General features: G+C 36.6%; 2 protein-coding genes across 3 annotated transcripts in view; one reads left to right on the top strand and one right to left on the bottom strand.

Annotated features, from left to right (window-relative positions):
- CENPF (centromere protein F) overlaps positions 1 to 15,560 on the top strand; it is a 33,310-nt gene extending 17,750 nt beyond the window's left edge. The window contains exons 11-16 of the mRNA XM_034427814.3: positions 357 to 3,391; positions 5,289 to 7,406; positions 8,520 to 8,682; positions 9,066 to 9,395; positions 10,901 to 11,070; positions 12,739 to 15,560. Of these exons, the coding sequence (XP_034283705.2) occupies positions 357 to 3,391; positions 5,289 to 7,406; positions 8,520 to 8,682; positions 9,066 to 9,395; positions 10,901 to 11,070; positions 12,739 to 12,912 (5,990 nt within the window). The 3' untranslated portion in view covers positions 12,913 to 15,560. The remainder of the gene's footprint in view (positions 1 to 356; positions 3,392 to 5,288; positions 7,407 to 8,519; positions 8,683 to 9,065; positions 9,396 to 10,900; positions 11,071 to 12,738) is intronic.
- Positions 15,561 to 18,380: 2,820 nt separating this feature from the next.
- LOC117671705 (spermatogenesis-associated protein 7-like) overlaps positions 18,381 to 23,764 on the bottom strand; it is a 44,969-nt gene continuing 39,585 nt past the window's right edge. For both annotated transcript variants that reach the window (XM_034427815.3, XM_087883186.1), the window contains exon 11: positions 18,381 to 20,307. In XM_034427815.3, coding sequence (XP_034283706.3) covers positions 20,206 to 20,307 — 102 coding nt within the window. In that variant the 3' untranslated portion in view covers positions 18,381 to 20,205. The remainder of the gene's footprint in view (positions 20,308 to 23,764) is intronic.

Below are 23,764 nucleotides of genomic sequence, written 5' to 3'. Positions count from 1 at the left end.
CAAATGTGAAAAACCTGAAGCCACTCTAAACACTTGATCCACATTCTCCTTGGCAAGATTTAATAAGTATCTCCTTTCTTTGATCAATCAACAGTTCAATGCTGTATCCAGATGAAGCTTGTAAACCTTTATTTTTCTAATGCAAGTTGCCTGATTTAGATGCAATGGTAAACTGTAGTCTAATATTTCCTGGGAGCATAAAGATAGGAGTAGTTATCACAGGAGCACAGATTTTATTTATGGAGTGTTAAGGCTTCATAGACAGAATTGAAGCCTGTATTTTGTCAGTTTATATTTTAATCTTTAATGTATACTAAGTATTTTGTATTACGTCTCTTTAATGACTCTTGTTGCAGATAAAAATTGCTCACTGGAAAAAGAATTAAAATTGCTTGAAGAAAAACTGAATAAGCAAGATAATTCTGTCAGTTTAGAAAAAATGAGACTTGCTGTTTCTAATGTTGAACATGAACGAGATTCTCTCCAGCAAATTCTGAAGGACAAAGAAAATGTAATTGAAGAGCTCAATAAGAAACTGGAAAACACGGAAACTCTGCAGAAAACTACTTTAGAATGTGAAGACCTTAAGAAAGAGATTATGATTCTTTCTCAGTGGAAAGGAAAAAGCAAACAACTCTTGAATGAACTAGATTTAGAAAAAGAAGAATTAATGAGCAAAATACGCAGTTTGGAAAATACTTTAAATGCTGAGCAACTTAAACATCAGGTAGAGGAAATTGCTCTCAAAGATGAACATGAACAATTTAGTAAACAGCTAAACATTTTTGAGCAGGTGGTAAAAGAAAAAACAACTGAACTAGAAGCACAAAGAAAAGCCTATAGTGACCTCCAACAAAAAACAGCAATTTCTGAGGAAAAACTACAGAAAGAGAGAGAAAATAATTCACTGAAATTATTTGAGTTCACCAGAGAAGTGGACACCTTGCAGAAAAGACTCAACTCTGAAGCAAATGAAGTCTTAAAAAGGGGGGAATGTATTGTCTCCCTTGAAGCATCCTTAGCTTCTTACATGCAAGTAAATGCATTCCTTCAGAAACAGGTTGAAGAACTGGTCCAAACCAGACATGAAATGGAAAGATTTGCTGAAAGAGAAGACCTAAAGCAACAAATCCTCATTCAGAAAATGCAGCAGAAGATCAGTGAATTACAACAAACGGTTTTCCAAAAGGAAGGCCTGCTTTCCAAAGCATTAGAAGCTCTTGAAGGAAAAAACAAGAATCTACAAAAGTTGATTGAGGAATCAAATAGGCAACAAACAGAGATTCTGGATTTAAAAGAGAGTAATGTACTGCTTAAGGATTTGGTCCAGCAACTAAAAGTTATGGGCTCAAAGGAGCCAAATGTACCTATCAAAATATCCTCAGAACAAGGTGAAACCGAAGGACTTCAGAATGAAAGTTCCATGCTTGAGAATACTGTCAATATTTTGGAAGAAAAAAACTTAAACATGAAGCAAGGAGTCTCCAAAAGTTTCAAAGAAAAGAAGGAAAGCCTTTTGAAGTTGTCACGAGGAAAGCAAGAGGAGAGCTTGTTGCTGCCAGAAGCTGATGAAAAAGTAGAAAGGAAAAGTACAAACGAAGATTATTTAGAAAGTGTTGCAAGGAATCAGACTTGCAATTTGAAGGTACAAAAAGCCATATTTGATACACAAGAGAAACAGCTTATGAACAAATGTGAGCAATTGCAGAATAAGCCAATGTCCTTGGAGAAGAAAAAGAATACTTTACTTTGGCAACTTGAAAATAGACACTCAGTATCTGAAGAAACTAATAGTTTAAGACAGGAGGAAACAGGAGAAAATAACAGGCACTCTTCTGTAAATATCTTGCTGCAAACACTGGTCTCAGAAATGAAAGTAAGTGACCATGCAGTCCTTGACTTTGTTTTAAATGAACCAGCATTGGAACAGCTGAGGGTATTTGTAGAAGAAAGAGAGAATGAACTTAAGAAGTATCAAGTGAAGCTTGAACTGCTTCAAATGGACCTTGAGGACAGAGAATTTATTTTAGAAAATTATACTGCTCAGATAAAGGACTTGGAGATGATATTGAGAACTATGGAGATAAAAATGGAAGAAAGTGAAATGGAAAAAGAGAACTTGCTGCATAAATTACAAGCACTTAAAGATTTGCAAAATTCAGCCTTAAAGATGACAGAGAGAAGTGAAGATGACGAATCACCAATGTGTTTCAGTGCTGTTATCAAGGACAATTTTAACCTACAGAAAGATGCCAAGTGTTCATCAGTTCCTCATGATCTGATGCCCAGCCAAAATGATTATCTCCAATTAGTATCCTCCCTACACATGACAATGAGCAAGCTAAATGAGTTGGAGAAAATGTGTGAACACCTGCAGAAAGAAGACTCAACATTAGCATCACAGCTGAAAGACTCACAGTTGGAATGCATCATAAACACAGATATTATGAGAAAAGAATTAATAGAAAAAATTGATAGGCTGAAAGTAGAGACCATTTCTGTTTCTGATAAATTAAGAGAGAAGAGTAAAATGGAATCTGATATGAAGGAAATCCCCTTAATAACTCCAGAAGGTTATGAGGAATTTGATTACAAATATTTGAAATTAATTAACAAAGAAATCAGAACACAGTTGACTGAAATCAAGGAAAAGATCTTTTCTTTGAAAAACAAGTATGAAATTTTAGATATTCAAAACCTGAATATGGCCTTTGAATTGTCAGAGTTGGAATCCTACAATGGGATGCTTAAAGATAAAAATATTGCATTGCCAATAAATCTCAGTAAAGCCAAGCTGGTTTCTTCTCCAGCCCAGATGACAGACAATAAAGAATTTAAAGCATATGGACATTCTTGTATGGAGACTCTGTATGATAGCGAAGTCTTCCCCTGTACAAAACGAATGTTTATGGAGTCTGATTTGGACAACGGTGTGTCATCAACTGAAATGGGACAACCACATCAAAACAGACAAATTGATTTTGAAGGTATTCCTGAACAGTTTAATATTGCTGATGAGTTATATAGCAATGATGCCTGGACCTTCCCCACTAAACCGATAACTATCTCTAAATATTTTCAATGTGAATATTGTGAAAATTCCTTTAAGATGCTTAAGGAATCATTTAGATCTCATAAGATTCTGGAAAGTAAGGAAATAGAAAAGATTCAAGAGCTGCTCCTTTCTGCAAAGAAGGAAGTAGATGGTCTACAAAAACGCAGTATATCTGGCAATGAGTCCTGGCGACAAAAAGTTCATAAAGTGATCCTGCAAGTGGCATCTGAACTTCCAGCTGAGAAGAAACTTCCTGAGCTGTTCCCTCAGAAACAAGGAGAGCTACAAAACCTTGATTTAAGTTCTCATCCAATAATTTGTGCTGATGCTGGCCAAGTAAGTTTACCTAATTTGACTGCTTAATTTGACTGAATCTCTTTAGACATATTCAAGGAAGTGTCCCGCTCCTTACTTTCCTCCTGTGGAGCAATGGGGGTTAGATTGCTTGATGGCAGAGGTAGCTAATCAAGAACTTAGAAAGCCTTAACATAGGCCTTTCCCAAAACACAAACATGGAATTAATTACACTTTGTTTTGCTTTGGAGACAGACTTTTCAACAGCATTAAAAACTGATGCCTTGTGATCAAAAGTAGTTGGAATTAAAGTACAGATTTGTTTTTATATATGAATTCTAAAAGAGCAGCTAAAATACTAATTTGAGTTTGCAACAGTTAAATTAAATCCTTCTCTGGTTCCAGCCATAAAAAAAAGCTATTTTTCTTACTCTGCCTATTCCAAGATAATAAATATTAGTTCTTGTGGTGTAGGTTCATATAGTCCTAGCAACACTTGTAGAACAGTGGATTGAAGAAAACTGCCATAATGCTTAATTTTAGTCCCAATTCTGGCTTTATGGAATTACACATATGCTCACAAAATGAACCTACTTTAGTAGTTAATGTGAGCTACAAGAGGATAGAACATACACTTTGGAAGCAGATCCACAGTGCTTACTCATTGAGAAAAATGAGAAAAATCAATATGCCTAGGCAATTAATAGGAATAACAGTATTAGAACAGCAAATGTTTTCTTCACATCTTGGAACATGCCACTGTGATAACAATTCTGTTAAGGGAACCCCAACTCTTCCTTCTTTGATTATATTTTTCTTCCAGCTTAAATATTTATTTATATTTATTTCTACAGTTTTGTACTCTATCTTCATGAATAGAATTCAATAAAATGTAATATAAATATACAATAATTAAAAACAAAGCATTTGAACAAAATAAAACAATGACATGTTAGTAGAGATATCACTAAAACCATTAAACCAAAACTGATAGGGATTAATAGCACTGAAGAACATGGGAATTGCATGGAAAATGCTCATGTATCTCAAACTAATTTTAATATCTCCCCTCTTCCTCTCCAAAGTTCTATTTAAATTGCAGGCAAAAGTAATCCTGCTAGAAAAACCGCTAGAAAGAGGGTCAGAAATGAAAAAGTGATGCCACCAACATCGGGCCCAAGAAATTATTTCTTAGGGTAAAGAAAAGGTTTCGCATTCCTGCTTTAGGATGGTTCGTTGCACAGCCAACCAGATGTTCAGACTGGATTTGGCATTTTTATCAATCTATCAAGTCCTTCCCAAGGAGCTTGATTAGGTAGATGTTGTCATTTACCTATCTCAGGTCCTTGAGAAAGACTTGTTAAGTGGATAAAAGTGCCAAATCCAGTGTAAACATTTGGTTGTATGTATGACTGATCATATTAATAGTAGTTAACGGTGGCACAATAATTAGAATGCAGTACTGCAGGCCAGCAGTTCGAGTCTCACCGGCTCATGGTTGACTTAGCCTTCCATCTTTCCAAGGTCGGTAAAATATTATGGAAGATAGAAAATCCCTTAAGTAACCAGGCCCTATACCACATTGGGCTTTATAGGTCATAACCAGCACATTGAATTGTTCCTGGAAGCAAACTGGTAACCAGTGCAGCTGACAAAGCTGAGGAGCCTCATGGAAATACCAAAACATGCCCATCAATGATTGATCTCTGCGGGCTGAACTGTTGAAACTTCTGATCTTGAAGGGCAGCCCCATGTAAAGGGTGTTGTAGTAGCCAGTCACAAGGTGATTAGGGTATGAGTGACTGATGGGCAGATGGTGATGATGAAAATATGGGAAGGACATTCCCAAGGTCGACATAAGTTCAATAGTTTGTTATTTATTTATCAACTAGCTTTCATTTGATGAAAATAACTTTTTTTTTTTTAAATTTCCCTTTAGCCAATTTCTGCTAATCCACCAACCTTATGCTATTTGAAAATGGATAGCTTTCTTGGGGAAAGCCTTGGACTTAAAGCTATAAATGATCAAGCAGTAAAAACCTATGAAGCAAACAGAAGACAAAAAAGTTCTGCATATGTAGCAGATATAACAACTAGAGAAAAATACCTTCCACATCTCCAAGCAAATTACCGATTCATACATTTTCCAAGATATCCTCTTGAATCATCATGTTTTCCTTCAAATCTCAGCACACACACAAGGTTGGTAAACTCCACGGAAAACCAGAAGGCCATTGAAATGCATTGGTTATCAATAAAGAAAGCTGATGATGATAACAATTCTAAGCTTTCGCGTGAGGAAAGCAATAAAATAATTAACATGGCAGTTCAGTATCTGCATTCAGATTTGAATTCAAAGAATATAGAGTTGACTGAAAAGGAGGAAGCTTGTGGAGCTGTGGTTCTTGAACAAGAAAAGAAAAACTTGAGTGAGGTGCTCCAAACTGTAACTTTTGATACACCGCAATTATATTTTAATCTTATGATTTTTGAGCTAGAACTTAATAAGGTTAAATCTGAACGAGAAATGTACAAAAGCAGATTTCCTGATACAACACATACTTTAAAAGAATTGCAAATGATCAAAGCAGACAATAATGAAAAGCTTTTTGAAGCTGAAACTGAACTGAGCAGGGTAAAATCTGAGAAAACAAATTGTGAAGCTTACACTTTGTCCATGGAGACAGATACTGAAAAGCTTCTATCAAAAAGCAAGCGGTTGGAGCAAGAAAAACAAAACATAAAAAATATTTTTGGCCTTCAGGAGCAGCTAAAGATTATCCCTGCAGAGAGAAACCAGTCCCGTCAGGATCTGACTACTTTGTTAAGGTATAAAGAAGCATTGGATCAGGTGTGCAACAAAATGAAGAATATAAAAAAGCTTGACTCAAATCAAATGGATTCTATTGAATTTATCAAAGTATTGGAAGCTGAAGATAAAACCCAAGCAAAATTGCTTCCAGCTGTTAAGGCTGCAGAGGATCAATTATCATTTGAAAATGTTTACTCTATGGTGCAGTTCCAGAATCTGGACAGAGTTATGAGGGATCTCATATTGGAAAAAAAGGCAGCAGAAATTCAAATCAAATATGTGACTGAGGCAAGAGAAGTGAGCCTTAGAAAATATGAAATCTTACACAGCAAGCTAAACATATCTGAAGCCAAAAATGCCAAGATATCCAAGTCCTTGGAAGGTTCGCTAGCAGAAAAACGGGAACTTGCAGCACGGCTAAATTCTGCACAGGAAGAAGCAAATCATTTGCGACAGGGCATTGAGAAACTGAAAATAAAAATAGAATCTGATGAAAGGAGCAGGCATCATCTGGCTGAAAAGTTGAAAGAAAGCAATCGAAAAGCTGACACTCTCGCAGACAAAATTGACTATCTGGAAAGAGAATTATATATGTCAGAGGAGAATTTGGAAGATGTAATTCTTAGAATGGAGACAGCTAAAGCAGAGACTGAAATAATGAAGGCTAAGATAGAAAGGATGTGTGTGAGCCAACAACATTTAGAAGATGAAGCCAAAGTCTTTAGGTCAGAGAAAGAGACTCTAGAGAAAAACTTGAAAGAAGAACAAGACAAAGTAACTAGTTTAGAAGTTACTAATTTTACATTAGTAAATCAACTGAAAGAGAATGAAAAAGAGAAGGCTCAAATTAGAGGTGAATGTGAAAATGCACTAAGTTTAATGGAATCACAGCTAAAAAAGTTCTGTGAAGAAAATAAACTCCTTTATAGTGAGAAAGAAACTTTAAAGTCAAAAGAACAGGGTCTCATTTGTGAAATTACTTCCCTCAAACATGACAATATGCAGTTGGTTGGTTATCTGGAAGAAGCACAGTCCAGTAGCTCTAAAATACAGCAGTCGATGGGAGCTTTCATTCAGGAATTACAAAGCTTTAAGCAAACACTGAATGAAAATGTTTCTGTTTTTGAGCCGTTAGTCAAAAATGAATCTTTGCAAGCTATCCAAGATGACCTACAGATGTCTTTCAAACATATCAAAGCAAGTCTAGAAGTCACACCATGTGAAAAAAATATCTTCTTTGAAAAGGTATTGTACAATTTGTATACAACATGGGTAGAATGTCCTGGAGGGTAAAAATGTCTGTATAAAATCAGGATCTCTGTACTGAGGGAAATTTTGTAACAGTTACTAAACACAGTTTAGAAACGCAGTTCTTGCTGTGTTCATTGGGGCTTGATTCTAGATAACTGCCAAAAATTGTAGCACCTGTCAATATATGGTCCACTTGTTATACAGCGATGTTTCCCACCCTGATGCTCTCAGCATGAATTGGATGAGCTACAGTGGCTTGAAATTCTCAAAACAGAATTCAACCCATCTAGAGGATATAATTATATTGTGCTGAATAGGATAGGATAGGATAGGATAGGATAGGATAGGATAGAATAGAATAGAATAGAATAGAATAGAATAGAATAGAATAGAATAGAATAGAATTCTTAATTGGCCAAGTGTGATTGGACACACAAGGAATTTGTCTTAGTGCATACGGTCTCAGTATACATAAAAGAAAAGATACATTCTTGTATGTATTTTGGTTCTTATGATTTTTTTTTAGTTTTGTACACTACCTTAAGTTGTTTTAAAGTGGCAGCCTTATAAACCTAGATAATGATGATGATATTTACCTTATGTGATTAAAGGTAACAGATTATAGTTACAAGATGAATATACAAAGTAAAACCTTGACAAAAATAAAAACATTTTCATTCAGCGTAAAAAAGAAAACAAAGTAAGCATCTGGCTTATTTTTTGGAGGGCATTTCAAAAATCTCTTGCTATCACAGAGAAAGCTTTACATCTGAGATGAAATTGCAAATGAAATGAAGGGGCTGGCAGTAAAATCAAATGGAAAATCAGCTGGCCGGGGTAGAAACAGGTAATGCTTGAGATAATTTAAGTTCAAAGACCACTAAGGTTTAATCAGGTTTGTCTGAAGTGTAGGGTTTCGTGTCTAGGCAGGGGGTTGGACTAGAAGACCTCCAAGGTCCCTTCCAACTCTGTTATTCTGATATTTTGAATCAGAAGAAGACATATTAGAAACAACTAAATTCAGAACTGAATAAATATCTGATGCACTTTGTTTTAGTTATATAAAGTTTCTGTTGTAATAATTACATATATGTTTTAATTATGCAGACAAACAGCCTAAAACAAATGCTTCAACTCCAAGAAGAGTATGATTCTTTCTGTCATTCAATTCAATTGTATTTGGACGCCTATAAAATGCTAAAGCAGGAAAAAGCGGTAATGGAGAAGCAAATTCATGAACTTGAATCTCAGATGAAGAGGATAGCTCCACGTATGTACCATGTTTTGAAAGAAAACAGACTTTTTCCATCAGTAGTTACAGATGTCAATAGAAGGCGAAGAAAAAATGTTTGTTGTGCTGGAATTTAAATGGATTATATTGAGCCAGCACAGTTTTTGTCTATACATATCTGTTCAAAGTATCTTTTATTCCTGTCTCTGCTAAACTACATGGTGGTAACAAAAGGGAAGGCTTCTCACACTTCTTTGGGAGTAAACAGGAAAATAGCATGTGTAAATGCATAGTTACATTTTTGCTGTCCTCCATGTCCTATTTGAACAACTATTCTAAAAACACATATATACTGTAAGAGTGTGAGGTTTATTTTAGTAAATGTAGTAATTTCTAATAATGACCCCTCTTGTTTTACATAGATTTTCAGGGGGATGTTGGTGCAGAAGAAATCAGGTTGGAGCTGGAAGAATTGAAAGAATCAGTTGAGGAGAAAACCAAAGAGGCAAATCACAACTTGGAAAAATATTGTGTACTGGTAATCAAGCATGATAAGTTAGAAGAAGAAAATGAGATGCTAAAGACACAGGTCTCCCTTTTAAACACTCGTCTCAAGCAGTTATTAAATGACACCAGTTCCTCTCTCCAAAGTTCTCAAAACCCAGCGGAAATCAAAAGGCTTCTTGCAGAAAGAGCAGATGTGCCTAAGATCATTAAGAAGGGAGAAAGGTGTGAAGAAAACAGAATCAATGGTGAGAATCAACTTGGAAAAACTTAAGTATTTTTAATAGTTATCTTCTATAATTATTAATGATTTAGAATGTCACTAATTTTTTCTCATTGTTTTTTAATTAATGTAAATAGTGCAGCACTTAGACTTATATAGCACTTCATAGTGCTTTACAGCACTGTCTGAGCACTTAGTACTTCATCAAGCAATTGAAGGTGCTGCTTATCATTATAAAGCTCTTCATGAAACAGGCTGTCAGGCTCACCAGGTAGACCAAACCAGGAAACCCAAGTCCACAGGAAGGCTACATTTTTATTGAAAGTGACTATAATACTATACCTCCTCTTCTCTTCATATGCCCATGTAAATTAGGGAAGTGTGTGCGTGAGCTTCTTCTGCACATTTTCTCTCTGTTGTGGAATTAAAATATGCTTCACTCCTGGTCACTTAAGTGATGAATCTTACATATCTCCATCAGGATCATCTTCCTTACTCTTTATAAAGAGCCAGGTTACTTATGAGGTCAGTTGTTTTTCTTCCGTCTGTGAGCTCTAGGAGAGTGAGAATGCTTTGGATTTCTTCTATGAAAATGCCATCTTTTCTGTTACCGCATTTGCTCTGTGGAACATAGTTTTAGATGGCCCTGACCTTCCACAAACCCTTAAAAACCTGGCTCTTTCCCTGAGCACTGAACTAAACCATTTTGTCATCTGTTTTATAATGATGATCATACAGTGGCTGGATTGATGTGCACCTGGGAGAAGTAAAGTAGCAAACTGAGGGTGGGTTATTTATTTATTAGTGTATTTAGCCACAGCCAGGGACAAAAAGAGAATTGAGAAATAATAATTTACATCACTTAACACAACTTCAGTTGCATGATACAGTTTCCCCCTTTCTTCAGCAAGGAAGGGAAATGTAAGTTAAACACAATTCAAAAGACAACATGCTTGAAATGTTGAGACCCACTAACTCACTGGAGTGTACTCAGATGAATATGGAGAGACTGCACCCTTGATATACCTAGGGCAGTCTTCTACATTCTAGTAGTACCCAGGTAGGTCCAGAAGCTTCCAGCTTGGGGATGATCAAAGGAAATAATTTTTTCAAGTATCTTGTACTCATGTGGGAAGTATGTATGTATGTATGTATGTATGTATTTATTTATTTATTTATTTATTTATTTATTTATTTATTTATTTATATTCATCAAACAAAAGTTACAAATTCAAACAAAGAAAATAAGAAAATCAAAATGTAACAGGGACAATAGGCACACCAGTGCACTTATGCACACCCACAGAAGTTAAGATAGAATGAAATGAAATGAAATTTGTTTTTCAAGCAACAATCAAATTCTAGAAATAGAAATCCCTCGTATTGTTATGCATGGTCACTGGATGTTGTGGTCTCTCAGAATTGGCATGACAATCTACTGACACTGATTTTCTGTTTTCCTTTTATTACTAAGCCTACTAAACGTAAATGTGTAAGGAATTTTCTCAAGTGTTTTTGATATCCTTCCAGAATACGGTTGTCCTTGCATTTCTCATCAAGCATCCATAGAGCCAAGAATGGATCCCTGTCTTTTCAGTCCTAGCTTGAAATCACCAACATCTATTGATAACTCACAAATAACAGAGATGATGAAGACAGAGAATCTTAAAACAACAGCAGAGGGCAGCAGACTACAAAAGGTAAGCAGCATATTAAACATCATCTTGAATGTGTCAAATAAAAGAAATTCAACATTAATATTAGTTAATATTTCCAAGTGCTCCTAAGAGTGTCTTATCAACGAGCTGTAAACTTATTTAGGATGAAGTAAAAAAAAGTGAATAAAAGCAGCAGAGATCTTTCATAGTATTTTCTTGATCCCACTCCATGATAAAATCTTAAAAAATACTCTTTCTATGTATGCCTGTGATGGCACATCTTTAAGCCATACATGGGATGTTCTCATATTGCTTTTTCTTCTTGAATGCACAATGCCCAGAAAAATTATAATTCATTTATCAAATTAAAGGATAAACAATAATGAACTGAGTGCCTGAAGTAGGTATCTGTTTCACAACTGCTTATCAAATTGCTGCCTACTCAATAAATGTAAACTTCCAATACGACGCCGACCAGATATATAGGACTTCAAAAGCCGTGGGTGGGTGGGTCTGGAATGCACTATATTTTGAATAGATTCTAAACTTGCTGGTTTGGAAAATTTTTAAATCTAAGTAGGAAAACTAAAATCCTATATGAAACTGGAAAAATGGAACTGTTCTAAAAAAAAAAGAGTAAAAATGCTAGTAATGTTAGGCAACATATGTATAAAAGCAGTTTTTCAGCACATCTTAGTAGCATAGTAGTATAGCTTTTATTGTCATTGTCCATCATGTATACAACAAAATTGGTTATTAATTATACAAAATCTTATTTGCTAGTTTTGAAACTCCCTGTGCAAACAGTTTTTGAATGCATGATTCTTGAGTGGGTTTGATTAACTTACTGGTTTCATACCAACATATATTTCTGTATCTTCCATTTTCCATGACTTCAGGATGTTTACAATGTCTAAAAATAAGTTCAGTAAAATCCCACTAGGGTAAACAAACACAACAGTATATGAAAACATGATGCCCAACAATTCATATACAAAAAATAAAAACAACAGTCCAGCTTCATCATCAGACCAAATTTCAAACCAGAAATCAACACTCAGTCTAAACAATTCATTTCCCCAAAGTCCAATAAATTGGAAACTTCTTGACAGAAAAAAGGCAATAAGGAAGATGCCAAACAAATCAATGAAAGCAAGGTATTCCCTAACATTGAAACTATAAGAGAGATGGATTGTCTTTGGGCCCATATTCCCCTGATTTCTCTCAAGGATGGAATCCTAAACATCTCTCTGGACTCATGTATGGAACCCAGATCTTGGACAGATTTGTATACATACTTTGAGAGTAATGTTAATGGATCAACAGTGTCTCAGGAGGCAAGATCATGTTCTAAATCGAGACTCCTGCAACATGTGGCATTTTCCAGTTAATTTTGCCATCCCAATTTTTCCAAATTTACGAATATCTGTTAGAGCCTATTCTGTTTAAAAATATATTAACATCAAAGAAAAATAACTTCATTGATTCACCTCCTCTGGAAGTAGACTTCTGCTAAACATCTGCTTAAGAACTGAAGGAGCTTATGTTCCTTAATAACCATAAGAGATATCTAAGAGGTAACAGGATTCACATAAACAGAAAAATCAACAGGCCAATAGGATTAATTTTCCTGCTACTTTCATTTGAAATAAAATTCATATACATCTTCCTTGAATAGCTGAAATAACTTGTTTCTCGTGTATGTTTCAGATGAACCATGATCAAGTTGATAGTTCGGGTGAGGGTTTTATTCCCAGATCCCCCCTTTCCATCTCCAACCTGTCATCTCAAGTGATTGCTGAACGATCTGCCAACCATCTTGATATAAGATACTTTCCAAGTACAGAAGAAAATGATTTGGACAAAGCCTGCCATGTACAATGAATCAGGACTGGGTTGATTTTAGACTTGAAATCCCAGCAGCAAAGAATGATTCAGAATGCTAAAAATTGTCCTCATAAGCTTAAATCCATATCCTATGCAATGGGAGAATCCTATATGACTGATGTCTCAACATGTGTTTTACATCGTGGTAACCAAACTCACAGGGTTGTGGGGAAAAAAAGAAGATGAGGAGCATTATGTCACCTTGAGTTGACCAAAAATACAAAGTGGGATAAAAACCCTAATAAATTATCAAACCTGTTTAAACAGACTCACTTAAAAACTGGTTTAACCTGTAGCTCACATTCTTGTACTTTAGAAAGACATGTCAATTATTGTAGGGTTTTTTTTTCTCATTCCGTTTCTTTATTTTAGGCTTTGCATTGTTTTACTATTTAGTTTGGGGCATTTTATTTGAATGGTATTTGCAGGATTAGTTTTTTCTGTTTGTATTCAAGAAAATAAAAGTGTTAACAGAAGGTTATAAATAACTAGGGAGATAAGAGAACAAACAAATAATAGCTTGCTGCTTATAGAGCCCGAATAAATGTCATCCCACTACTCCCCACCAGGCAAACAACCTTTAAAACCAAGCAGTTCTCACTCTCCAAGCCTATGTAGTAAATCATATTTGAAACAGGAGTTTATGTATCTTTTTATTATCATCTAAAGTGGACCTGTCGGAAAAACCAAGTTGAGACAGATCAACCAAAATCCAAATAGAGGTACAAGTCAATACCAGTATGATAGCACATCACCATCAGTCAAAGCAGTATTCAAATGTAGACATTTAAGAAAAATAAACACAAATCCTATGAGAAAGTTGCAAACACCTTCTTTGAATCTTATCCCATTCCAGATGAGCCAGTTAGAAACATGGCAATAACCAAGCTGTGATATACTCTATGCAGTTCAGGATATTGCCACATGGGGTTGCCATATTACAGACCCAACATCAAATAAAATCTTATCTTTAATTGCTCTAAATGTAAAGCTTGGTTATTTGGATTAATTTACAGTGATTCTAGATCTGGGATGGAGAAACCCAGATAACCATTAACTGGCAGAAAACAGAAACTTGACTCCTGGTTGCTATCTGATATCTGGATGTTTGCTGCCTGGATCTAACTAGTCCTATCTTTGCAGATATGCAGATATTATTGAACTAGTACATTTGCTACTGGTAGCAGAAGTCATTAGAAAACATAATAAATTGCTTCAGTGAGCAAATGCTAGGAATCGCTAGGGGATTTTTTTAAAAAAATCCAAGTGTAACTTCTGAAGCTTATTTCTGGCTTGTCAGTAACAAGATGCTGAGAATTCAGATCCACAGTTTGTTTGCTTCTCCTTGTACCTTGCAGTACAATTGCATTCAATGGCTAAAACTCCAGTGGAGTTTCTACATTAATAAATATACACGTTGCTGAATATTTTGCTTTCAGTTATGCATAGATTTCTGCATAAAGGAAGTAAAATACTGTAAGGGAAATGTCACAAGAGTGACATCTTCTGGCAGATTTTATAAATCACAGATCAGATGATATTTGAACAAGGAGAAGCAAGAAACTTGTAGGAAACTTCAGAATTGTTTGTTGTCCTGTTCTTATAATGTTTATGCAAGATGTTACAAATGTTTTAACTGTTGACCAATTCTATCATCTTAACCATCCTCTCTACACTTGCTGAAACTTCTGTCATGCATATTGAATTTTTTATAAGAATTTATTCTAGTGTAGGGGTGTCAAACTCGATTTCATTGAGGGTTGCATCAGGGTTATGTTTGACCTCAGGGGGGTGGGGCAGTTTTGCTTTTAGTTTGTTTTGCTAGCCCTCTGCCAGCGCAAACAGAGCTCTGCAGGGGCACACGCTGCCCCCCTGGGCTTTTGTTTCAGCCACAATGGCCTCCTGCAGCCCTCTACCAGCGAAAACGGAGCATGTAACTCCCCCCTGAGCTCCATTTTCACTGGCAGAGAGCTGCAGGAGGCTGTCATGGCTGAAAACGGAGCCTGGGAGGGCCGCATCCAACCCTCCCGAGCTCCATTTTCACTGGCAGAGGCACCACAGACTGGTCCTTCACTGTTTCCAGGGTGGCCCCACAGGCCAGATCTAAACACCCCATGGGCCAGATCTGGCCCGCAGGCCTTGAGTTTGAACCCCCTGCCCTAGTGCAAGTATATACCCATGAATGTACCTATATTTGAATGTTGGGACAAATTAATAACCTGGAATATGGAATTATATTCTATAATCTCTTAGGTCTCAAAAAGAAATTCTTCCATTTTTATGCACTTTCAAAATCTTTTGGGGAAATCTATGGCGGGGTGGTGCTCCACAAGCATAAAAGTGCCTCTTGATTGGAGGCTATTTAAAGAATATGAAAAGTGGAGTAAGATTAAATTTGGCCAGACCCGAGACATCTGTAAAAATGTTCATTTTATAACAGGGAGACAAACCTGATTATGTTACGGTACCAAACTTAAGATTTTCTTAACCTGTGTTAAATGTTTATAATTGTAAAATGTATTACTGTTTATGCTGCTCTGGCATTGTTTCTGGAGTTTGTGTATGATGCTTAATATCTTTTTAGACTGAACAGGTATACAAGTGAATAAATATTGCAATAAATAAATAATACTTTCTAACATTAAGCCATGATACTTTTCCCTTGATTTTAATGAAACACTTTACTCTTTCTCAGCAAATTGAGCGGAGCTGAAGAGGGTATGTTTTCTCTAAATTGCTCACACTATCCAATCCCTATAACAGCAGAGGATTGGGTGGGGGGGAGTCACAATTCCAGTTGCAGCAGTGCAGAGTTGAAAGCCTGTCCCTGTAGTACATGCATTGATTCTGCTGCAGATGCCACTGCATCTGCACAATAAGGCTATTAATACATGACCTTGGGCTAGCCTGCTCAGTCTGTGTTTACAAATCTCTATGGAGGGTAACTCTGCATCTAAACTTCCTTGGAGACTGTGCCAATACAAGAGAAGAGACATCTCCAGGTGTGCTTAGACTGAACAGCTATTGATTTTATTTTTGCAGTCCTGTATGATGTACATATTAGATGCAATCTGATGAAAGCCGTTACACTATGTTCCTGCTGTAGTTTATTTTCAGTTAAGGTAAATACTACTCCGTGCAAGCTCTCTATTTGTTCTTATTAACTATTAGCCTTGGCTAGAAATTTGCAGACATGGTAAGAAGAAAAATATGGATGAAGAAAGATATTTATTACTCTGTTATATCAAATCTAATATCGCAACCTAAGTAGAAGCTTTAAAGTACTGTAAAATGGATAGTCAATGTCAATGGGAAAGGGGTATATGTATGTACACACACAGTATATAAATATATCTCAGAATTTTCTCCAAGAGGACTATCATTAGTGAAAAGAAGCTGCTTGAACAGTTAGAAAGCAAGAAAATAAGCTGTTGCAAAAGGCCATGAATTGCCTACAACTTGGAACTAGAACTTGTTTGGTTTTAATCAGGGTGGTTTCATTTATTTTAACAGTTGCACTGATTTATGTGACCAATTATATCCCAGCACCCTGAGGTTTTAAATATAGTCCTTTTAAAAATAGCTAAGATTAGCTTGCTCTTCTTTTGCCTTTCCTGCACGAGCTGGGAAACACTCCTTAATAAAGCCCAAATACAATTGTTTCTGTGACAGTTTGCATTAATGAAACACTAATAAGAAGAAAAAGGGAAAGAACTGGTGTGCAAGCCAGCTTCCTCCCATGCAATATCAAATATCATTTCTAATAAGCTGGAAGCAAGTTAAGCTCTTTGGAAGAGAAATAAACTCTGTAAAGCTATTTGTATTTTGGAAACAAAGCCTACTACAGAATTTGTATACATCAAATCCAGATTTTTTTCCATGTGGGGTATTTGGCTACAGAAAGCTTTCAGGAAATTCTACCTGACACCAGGACTGAAAACTTGATATTTTATGGATAAAGAATGTTATATGGCAGTGATGGCGAACCTTTTAGACACCGTGCTCATGCATGCCCAAACTGAAAGGTGTGTGCATGTGCAAATGCATGCGTGCATGGACATACATGCACACATTCGCGTGCATGCACATGCACGAATGTGCACATGCGCAGCAGAGATCCAGCTGGCCAGAGGGAGGCGGGACATCCCAATACTGGCAGCGCAGCAAGAGGTAAGTTCTTTTTCTTTCATGAGCTTCTGTTTCATTTTTTGCAGGGAAACAAAAGCTCACGAAAGAAACGCCACATAGATCTGACCTGGGGTGACAGCACGCGTGCCAGTAGAGGGGGCTCTGCGTGCAACCTCTGGCGCACATGCCATAGGTTCGCCATCACGGTGATATGGGATGAAGAGATACCCATTTGTAACCTTATAACAACTTTAGAGGAGTTACTAAATCTGTCTAGTCTTGCTGTAATGAAGGCTGGAAATCAGCTCTTTATGTTCTTGTCTTTTCTTTGTTCTTGCGCTTTTTATTCTTAGTATTGTTTTTCTTTCTGTTTAGTTTCTTTAAGTTTTAGTTTGTGTTCAGTTTTACTACTGTAATCAAAATCTTTAATTAAAAAGTATACACAGCAGGAAATTCCATATCCTTTGTTCTCTAGCAGAACCCCCACATTTTTGCAGCCCAGATCTGCAAAATTGCCTTGAAGGTATTTGACCCTGAACTGAAAGGACAAGTCAATATAATGGTTGAATCATGATGCAGAAATTAATCAAGTGACCTTATATTGAATTAAATCATTGCTAAGTGCTGAAGAGTCTAGAAAGAAGGAGTGTCAACAATGACACTGGCTTAGGTCTTATTTGGAGGGGGTTGGATCTTCTTTCTACACCAGGGGTCTCCAACTTTGGTTACTTTAAGCCTGGAGAACATCAACTCCCAGGATGGGAGTTGACGTCCACCAGGCTTAAAGTGGCCACGGTTGGAGACCCCTGTTCTACACTGCTGTGGTTCCTTTCTAGACCTGTTTGAAACTTGGAGGAGTGAGAGTATAAATGTTCTGGTACCTTTGCACATTTTGTACCAAAAGGTTTTTTGAGATAAAAGGAAAAGCCTTACCTTTTCAATTTAAATCTTGAACACCTCTACAGACTCTTCCGATAATTAGATGGATGGTTTTTCTAAATTTGCTTAGAACAGGAGTAGGTAACTAATATAAATTAAATAATCCCCTAGAAAGCTACAGGGAATTTATATGGTGCATTCATTTTAAATCATGCTGTCATTATATTGATTTTAAATTTGTTGTGGGTATTTGTATATAAAGAAAAGCACAGTTAAATACAACAGAGAGTCTGACCTATTGATAAAGATTACATATTTTGTCTGATCAAGTCTTGGCTCCTGAGGGAAATGCAGGAGAGAGAGAAACATCTTAACCTTTAAAATGTAGAGCAAAGGAGAAACATTTCTTGATATGTTTTCACGCATATGCATAAAGAACATTTATCACAGATCTGACATTACAATAGTACATAAAGCCTTCATTTAACAACTCTTTGAAGTTAACAATGGATTTTTTAAAAAGCTATTTGCAACCCATTCTCAAAGTTACAACTCCCACACACATATATACGCATCACAGTCATGTGATCACATTTTAGGCACTGGCAACCAACTTGCATTTATGACCAGCTGCAATGTTCCCACCATCACATGACTGCAATCTGCATTATTTTTTTGGCATTTTTCATCAGAAAATGAAATGCCTGCAATGGATGCAAATGTTAAAGAATTTTGAAATCAACCAGTTTGATTTTTCTGATATGAATTTCTTTTTCCCAGTTTGCTTTCATTCTGATAAAAACCGACACTGTCTCTTTGGAACTGAATTAATATAAGGGAGGTAGCAGACTAGTGTGGTCACCATAAGAGGAATATCTACTTGAACAATGGTACTTTTTCCTATATACATATCTAAATGAATTCTGGAAGGTTCTCTAGCTTCCTAGATGTACAGTATGTTTAATTCAGAAGAATTTCTAAATAAAAAATTTCACTATTAAGCTGAAACATTAAATAGAACTTAATATGCATTTAATCTCTCTGTGCCCATCTTTCTACTGTAAAATATAAGGCACAGGTAACCATGTCAAATAAATTATAATAATTGGCATATAGGAGTCACCCTACAGGCTGTTGGATGGGAATAAAAAAAATTGTCCCAAAGGTGCTTTTTGAAACATGCCCTGTTTGTCCAAAAACAAAAAAACCCATAATTTTTTAATGATCAAAGTCCCTCAAGATAATCAAGTCTTGTTAGTTGATAATATCAGAAGATATTGATGATTCAAGAAATCAGCAATTGGGTTCTGGTAGATTCACATTGCTGACCCTTTGCTGATATCATCTTTCTGTAACAATGCAGTGATACATACAATGTGATTGTCTGGATTTGTTTTCTCATTTTGTCTCTCATAGTTGAGGTCTACCTATGATGACAATTACAGGCCTCTCTCATCTTTTTAAGTGGGAGAACTTGCACAATTGGTAGCTGACTAAATACTTTTTTGCCCCACTGTAAATGGAAACAGTGTAAATTGTTTATATAAATTGATAAATATCACATGATGAAAAGCTACCGTACTTAAAAAGTCTTCATGCCGGTTAAAATAAAAGCTTACTTTTCAGCCAGATAATTACAACAATGAAATAATAAAGATCAATGTATGAATGCTGCCAGATAAAGATGATCCAAATTATAAAATTATTGCTTGACCTCACAATCTAACATCTGAGATGGTTGTTCTGGTAGAGCTAACATTGCTAGGCTTCAAAAGTCTGGACAGACCATTAGATAGCAAATAAGCTTTCCTGTTCTTTTGAGATAAATTGCATGAGTTACAATTCCAGAACTGCAAAAATGTGGAGGAGCAATAGATGGCAGCGAAGAGACACAGAAAATTCTAAGTCTCCAAATTGTTGTCTAGATATTTATAGTCAACATGTGCTAATTCTCTACTCAGGGGAAGTAGGTTTGTAAGTATCGTAGTGTGAGCTATTTAAGTACAATTATGTACTTACACCTTGCCACACTTGCCCATAGAAGGATTGGTGTTCATAAGAATTGAGAACCTCATTAATATAGTCTACAAAAATACTTGTGCCTACAGGAATTTAGAAATCCACTTTGTATTAGCAGATTAATTAAGGTTTATTGTACTATCTAAATTGCTTTCAGCATAGTAATTTTTTTTCCTATATTTATTATGAAATCTTTACTCTTGTTTGAATACGATACTTTAGAAGGCTATAGATAGGGCCTATATATAATTTATATTAAAGCCACTATTCCCATGTTTCAAGGCAGTGTAACTCAGACGGATCAGGCAGATGAGTGTAAATGTTCAAATCTTCCTCCAGGGCTTGAAAAATTCTTTGTATTTTTACCTTTAAAAAGTGGGGAAGGGAAATGGGGAAGAAAAGAAAGAGAGTTTTAAAAATTGGACTCTTAGGACTCTTTATTATTACTATAGCTATATCCAAGGGTTTAGGTCAGGCTAATTTCCTAGAAATATCTCCTGCACCGGCATAATTTCAACCTAAAGAGCTTCCAGTGTCCAAACATGTCATTATATCTCATGCAATGTGGTAGCTCATAATGAACCAGAAATGCGCGATCTAACTTTCTTCTCTACTTCTCTTCTCTCTAATGAAGCTGCAGTTTGTTTACTTCTATTATTTTTATACCCCAATAACATGAATAAAGATGAGTGTCAAGTACATGAACTGTATAGGACCTCTGTAATTCAGAGCAGGAATGACTAATTGGAACCACATACAAGCTGGAAAGCTTTGATTGTAGATCCCAGAAGTTTTGAGATCTGGTGCTCCATTAAAGCTGCCAACAAATTTATAATTTTTAATGTGAACCAATTAACCGATTAAACACAGAAAGCTGGTTTTATTATCAGCTTTCAATTAAGTCAACTTTTATTTTATTTATGTCCTGTCTGCTTTTTGGAATGTGGCTCCCAGCATGCTGTTCAAGGCCAAATTTGGCTCTCACCCTCCATAAAAGTAGGGAACCCTTGTAGTAAAAAAAACTACCATATTTTTCGGAGTATAAGACACACCTTTTTCCCCACTAAAAGGAAGTGAAAATTTAGGTGCGTCTTATACACTGAATAGGATGCCTGCCCACCCACTGGCCCCAACCCTTTGGCCTCTGCCTCCCAGCAGTTTACCTCCTTGCAGCAAGCAGCAAGAAGAAACAGCTCGTTTCAGCTTCAGCACAACCTAATTAGCACACGTTGATTGGATCGGCTTCCCGACTCACAGCTGTTTTGCTCTCAGCTGTTTTGCCGTGCCTCTGCTGTTTGCTGCAAGGAGGTAAATTGCTGGAGCAGATTTTTTTTCCTTGTGCTAATCAAGCCATGCTGAAAACAAAAATAAAAGTAAAGCAGACTGTTTGCTGTTTGCTGCAACGAGGCAAAATTGCTGGGAGGCAGAGGCAGATTTCTTTTTCTTGTTTTCCTCACCAAAAAAGGTAAGTGCATCTTATAGTCCAGTGCGTCTTATACTCCGAAAAATACGATATTTCTTGAACATTCTACTTCAGAACTTTATCATCAACCAACAGAATTTCAAAGAAAACTGGATGATAGGGACTGTCTATTTACCTGTTGGGGTGCTTGTTGAACACTGTAGAATATATCTTACACTTTTTTGAAATTGCAGGAGGAAACCAGTATTAGCACTTTTATATTTCTCCTGATGTACCCAACCTTCACTTCCCTAAGGGCAGAAGGTATTTAGAATAATAGCGTTGGAAGCTCTCCTAGTCCAATCCCTTGCATAAGCAGGAGACAATATACCATTCTGGACAAATGGCTGTCCAATCTCTTCTTTAAAATCTCCAGTGTTGATGCACCCTCAATTTATGAAGGTAAGTTGTTCCAATGGTTAATTGGTCTCATTGTTAAGAAATTTCTCTTTAGTTCTAGGTTGGTTCTCTCCTTGATTAGTTTGCACCCATTGCTTGTTGTCCTGCCTTCTGGGGCTATGTACTACTATACATAACTTTTGCTACATTTGCAAGAAACATTCATGCTGCTTCCCAAAAAATCAGTACCCTATCTTTATGAAAGCATTTGTACATCTTAAAAGTTTCTCCATAAATCATTTCCTCATCTTCAGTAATATTCTACCAATATATAAAATTATCTACTTTGCTATAATTTTCATTATTTATGTATCATTTGCAAATATTCATTCCTGTCAATCACAACTTAGTTTTGATAGATTAATTTTCAGATCCATACTTATTATTCCATAACAGAGTAGAACAGGGGTGAAATGCTCCTGGTTCGGACCGAATCACCTGATCCGGTAGCAATGGAGGCAGGTGGTTTGGAGAACCGGTAGCAAAAATCCCTGTTACCACCCTGCCCCCATGCCCAGCTGAGCCGCACAATCATCAGAGACTTTTTTTTTACTTTTAAAAGCATTTTTTTTACAACCTCTTCGGCTGAAAAAAATGCTTTTAAAAGTAAAAAAAAAAAGCCTCTGATGATTGTGCGGCTCAGCTGGGATTGTCAGAGCCTTTTGAAAGCATTCTTTTACAACCTCTTTGCTGAAGAGGTTGTAGAAAAAATGGTTTTAAAAGTTAAAAAAAAAATTGGCCACGCCCACCCAGTCACATTATCATCACCACCCCACCAAGCCACGCCCACAGAACCGGTAGTAACAAATTTTAGATTTCACCACTGAAGTAGACGCTTACTGTAACAAATTTACAGGGCTATTATCAGTTATCAATTTGTTTATACAACAATATTAAAAGCTCCCTATAGCTAAAACCTGTCTATAGTTGTGGGATGTCACCTTAAAAAAGATGAATTCTAGAGTGCCTGGTTGAGGCATATTACAAATCAATTGCCTTTAATGTGTAATTTTTGCCAAGTACCATAATCTACAGAAATCAATTGTTCTTTAACAGATTTTGTACAGCCTACTGAATGCTATTTACACTACTGTCTGAACCTTACCGTTGCTAAAATTGCCCATTCTATTACAATGATCCCATAGAAAGCCACTCTACCATCCAATTATTCTGCAATTACCTAGATTATCACACCATTGTCTTTATAGAGAATCTGGTTAAGTCTCACATAACCTCTGATTTTGGAGAATGCTGATGAAGAATGCCAGTACAGTTTTATAGCTGTTTCTTTTTCCCAATCAGTTTTTGAGTTTTAAGTCTTCAAGGCTTACCTGAGAAAACCTGCTTTCTAAAGGCTAGCGTTTCAGCAAGCTAATAAAAATGTAGGGTCTTTTTTTTTTCCTTGCCAGGAAAGAAAAGAGTGGTGGGACAAATGATCAAACAGATGTGTCTCCTAGAAACATCTCAATCAATCAGAATAGAGCTGGAAGGGACCTTGGAGGTCTTCTAGTCCAACCCCCTGCTCAAACAGGAGACCCTATGCCTGTGATTGTAAACCTATGGCATGCGTGCCACAGGTGGCATGCATAGCCATATCGGTGGGCACGTGAGCGCAGGTCCAGTACACATGCACATGCTGGCCAGCTGATTTTTGGGCCTTCTGGGCCCACCGGAAGTAGGGAAACAGGGCCTCCTGGGTGAGGGGGAAGCTGTTTTCACCCTCCCCAGGCTCCTAGAAAGCCTCTGGAGCCTGGAGAGAGAGAAAAACGGGCCTACTGGGCCCACTGGACCATCGTGTGGCAGGACCGGAGGGGTCACGTGCACATGTGCAGGGGTAGGGTGCATAAAATTATGGGTGTGGGCACGCACACATGTGAACCCCCACCTGCAGTCTCCCTGCTCCTGGCACACAATGGCAAAAAGGTTAGCCATCACTGCCCTATGCCATTTCAGACAAGTGGC

This window comes from Pantherophis guttatus, chromosome 1, assembly GCF_059756535.1.
Source record: "Pantherophis guttatus breed Tessera chromosome 1, ASM5975653v1, whole genome shotgun sequence".
Lineage (NCBI taxonomy): Eukaryota > Metazoa > Chordata > Lepidosauria > Squamata > Colubridae > Pantherophis > Pantherophis guttatus.
The sequence above is the reverse complement of the archived record's forward strand: the minus strand, read 5'-3'. Positions and strand labels throughout refer to the sequence as shown.